The sequence below is a fragment of the Grus americana genome (genome assembly GCF_028858705.1).
Source record: "Grus americana isolate bGruAme1 chromosome 27 unlocalized genomic scaffold, bGruAme1.mat SUPER_27_unloc_1, whole genome shotgun sequence".
NCBI classification, from domain to species: domain Eukaryota; kingdom Metazoa; phylum Chordata; class Aves; order Gruiformes; family Gruidae; genus Grus; species Grus americana.
The window spans coordinates 320,125-330,645 of NW_026561291.1; the positions used below are offsets into that span (position 1 = coordinate 320,125).

The 10,521-nt window shown below is 53.3% G+C and overlaps 1 protein-coding gene across 1 annotated transcript; it reads left to right on the forward strand.

Annotated features, from left to right (window-relative positions):
- The first annotated feature begins 219 nt into the window (after positions 1–219).
- LOC129200039 (olfactory receptor 14A16-like) lies at positions 220–3,273 on the forward strand. The gene is made up of 2 exons (XM_054811293.1): positions 220–1,184; positions 3,204–3,273. Exons 1-2 carry the CDS (start codon positions 220–222, stop codon positions 3,271–3,273), a joined length of 1,035 nt encoding a protein of 344 aa, XP_054667268.1.
- The last annotated feature ends 7,248 nt before the right edge of the window (positions 3,274–10,521 follow it).

A 10,521-nucleotide genomic window follows, 5' to 3' on the forward strand; every position in this document is an offset into this window, starting at 1 on the left:
AGCTGTCACAAACCAGCTCCATGTACCCACTACAGCTGAGCACAGCTGACTCCTCAGCTCCTCACAACACACTCAGCCAGCACAAACCAGAGAAAGAAAATGCATTTCAACTGGGGGGTGTTTCTATGAAAAAGAGAGTGGTTTTGCTCAGTGGATTCTGTCCTAACTTTTCCCTGTCCTTTCGTTATTAGAACTGGCCCCCATGCCAAGAAACAGCAAATGTCCAACGGCAGCTCCATCACTGAGTTCCTCCTCCTGGCATTCGCAGACACACGGGAGCTGCAGCTCTTGCACTTCTGGCTCTTCCTGGGCATCTACCTGGCTGCTCTCCTGGGCAATGGCCTCATCATCACTGCCATAGCCTGCGACCACCACCTCCACACCCCCATGTACTTCTTCCTCCTCAACCTCTCCATCCTCGACCTTGGTACCATCTCTATCACGGTCCCTAAAGTGATGGCCAACTCACTCTCAGACAACAGGTCCATCTCCTATGCAGGATGCGCTGCTCAAGTATTTCTATTTTTCTTCTTGCTTGGAGCTGAGTACACACTTCTCACTGTCATGGCCTACGATCGCTACATTGCCATCTGCCTACCCCTGCACTACGGGACCCTCCTGGGCAGCAGAGCTTGTGTCCACATGGCAGCAGCTGCCTGGGGCAGTGGGTTTCTCAATGCTGTGCTGCACACGGCCAATACATTTTCTATACCACTCTGCCATGGTAATACTGTAGAACAGTTCTTCTGTGACGTTCCCCAGATCCTCAAGCTCTCCTGCTCAGATGCCTACCTCAGGGAAGTTGGGCTTCTTATATTAAGCTGTTTTTTAGGTTTTGGCTGTTTTGTTTTCATTGTGCTGTCCTATGTGCAGATCTTCAGGGCTGTGCTGAGGATCCCCTCTGAGCAGGGACGGCACAAAGCCTTTTCCACGTGCCTCCCTCACCTGGCCGTGGTCTCCCTCCTTGTCAGCACAGGCATATTTTCCTACCTGAAACCCCCCTCCATCTCTTCCCCATCCCTGGACCTGGTGGTGGCAGTTCTGTACTCGGTGGTGCCTCCAGCAGTGAACCCCCTCATCTACAGCATGAGGAACCAGGAAATCATAGATGCCCTGTGGAAACTATTTGAAAACAATCTACTTCAGATCAATAAGACCCCCATTATCCCACCAGGGCTCCCTCTGTATTTCAGGAAGAGCCAGGAGTAGCTTTTCTTCATATGGGTCTGTATTTTTTTTGTGTGCTTCTTTTCTTCTTAGGTTTTTTGTTTATTTTATACCTGTGATATTAGTATTCTTAGCCTGTTACCTCTTTTTACTTGAGCCAAACACCTCATGTACATATGGGTCCAGGCTGCCTGTTTAGATAAACTCCATGGAGAAAGCAGTGGGAAGTTAATTCTCTCAGCTCCCATCTGTGCACATCTCCTCTGGAGCTGGGGGAGCAGCCCCAGCATGCAGGAGGGTTCAGGAGCCAAATGCCCAGCTGCCCCATGGAGTAGCAGCCTGGGTTGCCCTTGGGGCTGCCCCTCGCTGCCTCAGCGGGCACTCCCTCTCTGCTGCCTTCATGTCGGGGCTGCTGCTGCCCTGGAGCCATGGCCAAGGCCAGCAGCAGGAGATGGCCTGGACAGGGCTGCTCTCTCCTCCCTTCCACACTGTCCTGCTGTGTCCTGGCATTGCTGTTACCCCCAAGGTCTCGTGTACCTTATCAGCTTATCTGCCTGGTGCTGTCCCACCTGCAGTGGGGCTGATGGCAGATATCAGTCTGGAAAAGAATGGAGATCTGCCAGGAGAAGTGAGGGGATCTCCAGGGACAGTGTGTGAGTCTGAGGTGGCAGAGAGTGGCACCTCATAAAATGAGTGACAATCCAAGGAGGAGTGTCCCAGAGGAGAAGGCAAACCTGAGGAGACCATGGGCTAACGAGGGCTCTGCAATGCCAGGAGAGGCTGTGAGGAGCCAGAAGGCAAAGGGACATAAGTCTCGACAGTGGTTCATCACACCATCATGGAAACCCTGTGGGCTGGACCTAGTGCAGCCCTCCCCTGCCCTTTGTGCCACTGGAGACACACCATGGTCCTACCAAGCACTGTCCTTGTCTTCTGAGCCATCAGGGAAGATGGAAAGGGGCTCAGCAGCTGTGATCCCCTCTGGCTGGCTCTGCTTCCCACCCTGACCAGCATGGCCAGTGCAGGGTCACCCCATGGCCCCGGGGCACCACAGCCCCCTCGCTCTGCAGAGCAGCCCCACCAGCTTGGGGCCCTGCAGGGAGCATGGGGAGGGAACCAGGAACGGCCGGCCAGGCCAGCACAGACACACTCACCTGGGGAAAGGCTCTCTGCAGAGCAGGGATGACTCTGGAGGAGATCAAAGGAGCATTTCTGTGCCTGAAAGGAGGAAACAATGAGAAAGGGAAACCTCTTTCTGCAGGCACCCACTGGCAGCAGGCTGCTGTGTCCCCTGGCTGGGACTCTTGGTGGCATGGAGAGAGCGAGAAGGTGCCCCAGGGCATTCATCACCCCCCAGCCTCTCCCATCAGCCATTTCCAGCCCTGGTCACTCCCCCAGTTCTTGGTGGTTGGGCTCTGTGGCCATCTCCTTCCTGCTGTTGGTCTTGGTGCCTGTGTTGGGGAAACAGCCAGCCCTGCCCCAGCCTCCTGCCTTGCCCAGACCTTGGCAGAGCCCCGAGCAGGGCTGCCTGGGAACCCGTGCATGGGACATAGCTGGGGCTTGGCTGGGGCTGGGCACTGCTTGGCTGCAGAAGAAGGAGGGCTGCTGAGGATGGACACTGAGGTCTGGCATGGGCACTTGTGGTGGAGGACGCGTCCCTGCCCCAAACACACCCTGTCCTGTGCAGTGTCTGATGATGGGGGCCCTGGGGGCATGTGTGGGGCAGTGGGGCTGCACAGGGGCAGGGATGGGTCATGGATGGGAGCCACAACACAATGATGAGGAGGTGGAAGCCGGGACAGGCTATGAAGGAGGAATTTAGAAAGATGACCTGAGTGTGTGGGCATGTGTTTAGGAAAGCCAGAGCTCGGCTGGAGCTGATGGGGGCTGCAGGCACCATCAAGAGCAAAATGAAGAGCTTCAGCCACTGTGTTTGCAGTAAAAGGCTGAACAAGGAAAGTGCTGCTGAATGGTGAGGGGGGTCGTAACAGCAGACACAGGCGGGGCTGAGTGACTCAACGCCTTCCTTGCCTTAGACTGTGCTCAAAAGTTCTGCCAGGCCTCTGCTCAGTGAAAGGGCTGAAGGAGGAGGAGAGCAGGTATTGAGAGGAACCTCATGAAACCCCCCAAGGACAAGTGCCAGGTTCTGCCCCTGCAGGGGACTCACGCTGGCAATGGCACAGGCTGGGGGCTGCCTGGCTGGGGAGCAGCTCTGTGGGAAAGGTCTTGGTGGGCAGGGAGCTGGACAGGAGGCAGCCGTGTGCCCTGGCAGCAAGGGAGGACAGCAGTGCCCTGGGCTGTAGGACCAGCAGCATGGCCAGGAGATGGAGGGTAGGGATTTACCCTCTCTATGTGGAAAGTTTCTAGCCCACATCCAGAACACTGTGTCCACTTTTGGGAACCCCAAGAATGGAAAGGTGTTGACCATCTGGAGTGGGTTTAGTGAAGGGCCTTGAGATGGTCAGGGGGCTGGATCAGTGTCTCTGTGAGGAAAGGCTGATGAAGCTGGGCTCCTTCAGCCTGGAGAAGGGATGGCTGAGAGACACCTCAAAGCAAGGGAGATCTCACCTTTTTCACCATGAGGCTAGCCAAGCGTTGGAATAAGCATTGATCACCGTGAGAGATTGTAAAGTCCTTTGTCCTTGCAGGTTTTCAAGACCCAGGTGGACAAAGACTTGTGGAACCAGGTCTGACCATTTACCTGACCTGTCTTGGATTAGAGAGTTTTTCTATAGACTTCTCAACATCTACTCTGAAACTCAATGATCTTATCATCCTTAAATCTCTTGTCCAATATCTTATCAGCAGATGAGAGAATAGATGTTTATGGGGTACAAATCCTCCTGTGACCAGCAAAGACAACTAAGACAAACATCTCCTCCAGCCTGGTAGGCTGGGAGGCACTGCCTCAGCTCTACATTACACCTAAAGCTCATGGCATCCTCCCTTATCCACCTCAAAGGCCATGGTCTGGACCCTGAAGCTCCTACATGGAATTTTTATGAATCAGGGAAGCTGAATGCCACCCATGACTATTAAATGCATTCCTGGTGTTCATGAACAGCAAGGAGTTTCTCTTTCTGGTGCATTCCCAGGTCGCATGGACTCCACTTTCAGCAGCCTAATTATCTCTTCAGCCAACTCTTTCACTGGGGTTATAGCTATCCTGTCTGATCTCTCTCTCTCTCAAACATTTCTGGTGAGGCTGTTCCCTGTGGATGGTGAACCTCATTGGAGGCAGCTTGGACTTGGCATCAAGTTGAGGAGCATGGGTTATTGTTTATGAAACTTCACCCTGCTTTCCTTCTGTGTGTTTGCCATGCAGAGCAACGCGGCTGTGCCTGTGTGCAGCCAGGTCCCTAAGGAAAGCAGGTGGGAGTTGGTGCAAAGGAGCTGTAACCTCCAGCTGCAGACTTGGGTGAGAAGTGTGATGTGAGGAGAAGTGATGCAAGTCCCAGGTGGCCCATGAGAAAGATGGCAGGGCTGGGGAGGTGATGAGGAAGGTTGTCCATGCAGTGCCTGTCCTCAATGAGGAGCTCTTCCTACCCATCCTGACTTCAGTAGGAGACCCCCTTGCCCAATATGGACTGGAGAATGCTACTATAACTTCTTCTGTAAATTAAAAACAAACAAACAAACATGCAAACAAATCCCCAAAAACCCAACAAAAAAACTCTAACCAAACCCAAGCTCTTAAAAATCAAAAATACTCCTTTTTGTAGGGCTCACTGAATTCTTTGAAATCTTTGACTTCACATACACCCTGGAGACCTCTCCAATTAGTTGTGTAAGTCTTGAAGACTTGCAGAAAATAACCAGAAGAGACATGGCTTGGTGCATTTTAATGAGCTCCCTGGTGTATTTGATGCTGAGACCAGGAACTAAGACACTGAGAGAAGCCTGAGGAAACCACAGAAGAAGTCACTGTCAGAAGCAATGCCTACAGTTTCAGGGAGTGTTAATGGGTCTCACTGGGATCCATCACTGACAAAGCCACCCTGGGGGCTGGTTAGAGCAGAAGACTAGAGGCAGTGATGACAGGTAGGCAAAGGCAATGTTAAGGTGGCTCTGAGGCTGAGTAACCCTCGATGTGTCACATCTGCTGCGCTTTGCAGAGGAGCTGCTCCTGGCCAGAGATGTCCCTCTGCAGCACAGCCCACTTGCCATGAGCTCCCTCTGTCCCAGGAGCCTGGAGCAGCTCAGCAGCAGAGGCCCAGCCCAAGGTGGCATGTGAATGACCCCTCTGGTGGGTTTGGGGATGAGTCCATGAACCTCAGGCATGGAGCAGCACCTGAAGAGACCTGTCAAGAAGTCAAACTCAGACACCATCTCCAAAGTTTCTCAGAGTGTTAATGGGTGCCCCTGAGAACCATTACCAACAAAGCCTCCCCAGGGGCTCGTTAGAGCAGAGAACTGGAAGCAGGAATGACAGGAAGGCCAAGACAATGTAAAGGTGGCTCTGATGCTGAGGATATCTGGAATCTTTGCATCCAGCCAAATGGACAAGCCCTGACCCCCCAGCCCCTGGCAAAGGGAGATCCTGTCCCTCACACGTTGCTCAGGGCTCTTCCTGGGGCAGTGGGGTGTGGGGATGTGCAATGCCAAGGGCAAGGCTGTGGAATGACATCTGCCAGGCTCCTGGGTGGGGATGAGGAGGCCATGAGGCCCGAGTGCCCTAAGGGTAAGGTGTTTCCTCACTGGCATCAGTGGCAGAGACAACAGCCATGGCCAAGGAGGCAAAGACCTCAGATCTGTTGGAGGGTTTCAGCTTTGCATGGCCCTAGATTGTCTCCACCACAGGCTGTCCTACAGTGTCCCACACCTGTCCCTAGTTCCCAGCATGCTGCAGACATCCACTCTGCTTCTCCACCCTGCTCTGACCTGAGCAACTCATTCCCCTGACTGCTGTCTCTCCATCCCTGCGAGGTATGCCTTGAAACACAAAGCCATGGACTGAGCCAGGCTCCCTCGGGGGGTCTGATTATACCACAGCGCTGCCCTCGGAGGGACATTTCTTTCTCCTTGTGTCCACTTTAAGCATCCCAACCCTCCACTTCTGGTATGATTTCTTTCCCATGCTGTCTCCCACTATGAAGAAAAGCTCCTCCAGCTCTGGAACCACACTTCAACCACTCTATGGATACTCCTGTACTTCCCGGAGCCTCTCCACCACTGGGCCAAAGGGCTGAAGAAGCCCATGTCCCTCAGCTTCCACACGCAGTGCATGTGCCCTGAATCCCACCTTGGCAGACCTCTTCTGGGCACTCTCCAGTGCCTCCCTGCTCCTCCAAAATGGGGAGCCACACCCTGGGACACACCTGTGTGTGTGGGGGCCACTGCAGGACCCAGGATTTTCTCAGGATCACAGCTCAGCCAGTCAGGTCACAGCTAGCCCTGGTCTATAGGGCTGTTCTTCCTCCTGATGCAGGACTGCCCACTTCTCCTTCTCCTCCTCAAACCCAGGCCAAGCCCCAGAGTTTCACAAGGTCCCCCTGGACTGACACTCCTTTGAGGCAGCCCTTAATTTTTGTGTGCAAGTGGCTCACCCTGATGGTGGTGTCTCCCACAAGGTAACAGCAGGAGGAGTTGCAGGATGCTGCAGATAACAGAAAGAGGTTCTAGTTCAATGGAATTAATGAACCAGGAAGGCATTACCATGACAACCATCTCCAAAATACCAAATGAGGGTAAAAAGGAAGCTAATGCAGGGCCAGTGAAAAAAGGGTGAATGAGGATTGGACTGTTTGTGTGCTAGGATATGTTAGTGTGAAATGGGCACCTATATAGGCACATTGTATGTGTATGCTCACAGAGCCAGACCCTCACAGTGGTCTCATGTTGCCACTGGGGCCTGAAACATTCAAAGTTCAGTGTTTCATTGTGGATGACAGTTTCTTCAGACAGAACAGGCTCTCCTTACAGCCTGCAACAGCCGTGCCTTGTAACAGGGTGACAAATGAGAGTGACACATGCAGGAAGGGATGGCGTGAGGGTGATGATATTCCAACATCCCCAAGGTCCCTTGCCAACCCAATAAAATCCAGTAGGATTGGAAGAACCCTAAACCTCTCAGGCATGCATTTGTAAGGTTGACCTTATCAGTACAAGAGGCTGAGAGGTGGGGTTGTTCAATGGTGAGAAGAGAGGGCTTTGGGAAGAACTGAAAATGGCCCATATACCACTACCAAGAGGTCATCAGCAAGACAGATCCAGGCTTTTCCCTGTTGTGTGTGAGGAAAAATTGTTTAGCCATGAAGAGAGTGAAGCACTGGAGCAGATTGGCCAGTGATGTTGTGCTGTGTCAGTCCCTGGAAGATTTCAAAGCCAACATGAAGAACTCCCTGAGCAACCTGGTGTGACCTGATAGCTGCCCTTGCTGTGTGATGCACATTGGCCTCGAGACCTCCTAGGGTCCCTTCCCAGCACAAATGACTGTCCATTTCCTTCCACCACAGGTCTTCCCTTCTCCATGGTAAGGAAAGCACTCAGGTTCCCCATGACCATGAGGAAAGTCAGACCAAGTTTGGTCAGGTCATCTGTGTCATTCCTGTCCCAAACCACTCACTGCTGCTCAGATGCAGAGCTGCATGGCAGGTACCCCCAAAACAGCCTTGATCTAGTGTTCTGCTTCACCTTCTATTTCCTTTCTCCCTCTTCTCTTCCCTTTGATCCTTCTTGTACCCTCTCACACTAACAGCCCACCTCTGTTCACTCTTTCCTCACTGGCCCGGGCTTTGCTGGCTTTGAAGCTGTTTCTGAGATGGTCACCATGGATAATCCTACGTTGGAAGGAAATTGCATTAAAGTAGCACCACCTTTTAGTATTTGTATTACCCTGCAACTCCCCATGCTGTTACCTTGTGAGGGACACCACCATCACAGTGACCATCTGCACACAAATATTGAGCTTCAGTCTCGGGGACCTTGAGAAACTCTGGGATTTAGAGAGCAGAAACCTCTTGAAATGTTACAAGGAGAAGTGGCCAGTCCTGCACTGGGGGGAAAAATAAGCCTGGACCCGTGTGTCCCTCTGTGGAGCTTCCTGTTGTAGTCAAGTGGGGAGGAATGGAGAGACTCCAGAGGAGGATGGCCAATATAGGATGTGGGGCCTCAAGCACATGCCCTGTCTGGGGAGGCTGAAGGACCTGAGCTTCTTCAGGCTGCTGAAGCGGAGGCTCAGAGCACCACACTCACAACCTGCAGCTACTTGAAGGATGCTGTCAAAGATGCTGGAGCTTTTCTTCATAGTGGAAAAAAAGGAGGAAAAAGGAAGAGCACCTCAAAGTGTGGCTTGGGAGGCTGAGACAAGAAATGAGGAGAAGGAAATGTGACTCCAAGGGCAGTGCTGACATAGAATAGGGTGCCCAGAGGGAGTCTGGACCAGCCCATGGCTTTCTCTTTCAAGGAACAGCCAGGGACGATGGAGCGATATCAGTAAGGCTAGTGAGATATTGGGGTGAAATTGAAAAAAGGATTGGGTGTCTTCAAAGAAAGAGGTGCAGGTGTGGGACACTGTAGGGCAGGCTGTATTGGACACTGCTGAGGGCTGTGGCAAGGCTGAAAGACCCCAACCACAGATGACCTCTGCATCACCATGGCTATGGCTATTGTCTCTGCAGTCAGGGCCTACCAGAAGGTGCCTTCAATTGATTCAGGAAGAACTCATGACCTCCTTGCTCCACCATAGTCCTGCTCCAGGCATTGCACATCCCCACATCCCACTGCCCCAGGAAGAGCCCTGAGCAACATGTGAGGGACAGGATCTCCCTTCCCAGGGGATGGGGGTCAGGGCTTGTCCATCTGGCTTCATTTAACACTTCCAGGTTACTCAGCATCAGAGCCACCTTGACATTGGTTTTGTCTGCTTGTCATGATTGCTTCCAGTTTTCTGCTCTAATGAGCCCCTGGGGAGGCTTTGTCAGTGATGTCCCTCAGGGGGACCCATTAATGCTCCAAGAAACTGTGGAGTTTGCATCGGACTGTGACTTCTTGAGAGGTTTCATCAGCTTCCTCTCAGGGTCTGAGCTTCATGGACTCATCCCCAAACCCACCAGAGGGGTCATTAACATGCCGCCTTGGGCTGGTCCTCTGCTGCTGAGCTGCTCCAGGCTCCTGGGATGGAGGGAGCTCATGGCAAGTGGGCTGTGCTGCAGAGAGACATCTCTGCCCAGGAGCAGCTCCTCTGCAGAGCACAGCAGGGCTGAGGGCACTGGGAGAGGAGTGAGGCAGAGAATAGGAGGATGCTGAGAGCTCAGTGTGGGAGAAATCTTCAGAGCCCTCTACACGGTAAGTCTCTGGGTGCAGGCAAGTGCCACTGCGGTTCCTGAAGGGTTCTCCTCAAGCTGTCACAGGTCACAGCCTATAGGACCTTTCTCCAGAGCAGAGGAGGTAAGGGCATCCTCCAGTGCAGGGTTCCCTGCAGCACCGTCAGAGGGAGAGAGCATGACAGCTGCCTTGTCCCGGGGTCGGCTGCAGGATGTGAGGGTGGGTGTGCAGCCAGGGGTGCCCAGTTGTGTCCTTCAGAGCAGGGTCCCTGCAGCCCAGGGGCTGTGTGCCGGGGCAGGGACTCTGCTGCCTGCCAGGGTCAGCACTCAGCCTGCCCGGGGAGCTGCCCAGGGCACTGCAGGGAGAAGCTGTGGGTGGAAGGAGCGACCCCCTGGAAGGGCAGGGCAGGGTCCTTCTGCTCTTGAGAGGGTGCTGTGTGGGTCATGGCTGCTCACAGCTCCAGATCACTCCCAGCACATGTCCCAGGGGACTTCTCAAGAAGCACATCAAGGCAGGGGCTACCTGGAAGGAAAGGTGCTTTCCAGAGTCTGTGCTTTTCCCGTTTCTTGTGATGGTGGTGCAGAAATATGGTCATGGAGCTCTCAGGGTAGCACCACAGTGCGAGACACTGACAGCATTACAGCCATTGGTCAACACCTCTTCAAGGAACCTGATAAAGTCCCTTCACTCACCTCAGCCTCCTCCTCAGGTGGGAAAGGGGTAACGGGAGCAAAATCAACAAAACAAACCCCCACAGTTCTGTTCTGCACTCAGGTGAATGGGAGTGACAAGGGTCAAATCTCTTTTATATCACGGGTAGATTTAACCTGTGATCACTCCTGTTTCCTCTCTGCCTGTTGCTGCACAGCAGGACTGACTCCTCTGGAGCCCACAGAAGAGGCCCCCTGCTCTGCATTGCACCCTCAGCCAGCACAATCCAAGGATCATGCCAGGATCTGCGTGAAGACAGACAGAGGACACTTGTGGTGGCTTATTGTGATGAATGGTATAGGTTCTGCTCACAGGTGTCTGTCCTAACTCTTCACTGCGTTTCCCCCTTGGACAGGCCCTCGTGTGCAGAGGGAACAA

Bases quoted from the DNA above. Each gene is read 5' to 3' on its own strand.
- LOC129200039 (XM_054811293.1), top strand. From the start codon at position 220: ATGTCCAACGGCAGCTCCATCACTGAGTTCCTCCTCCTGGCATTCGCA. The intron at 1,185-3,203 runs GTATTTCAGGAA...TCCTTGCCTTAG, and splicing joins ATCCCACCAGGGCTCCCTCT to ACTGTGCTCAAAAGTTCTGC.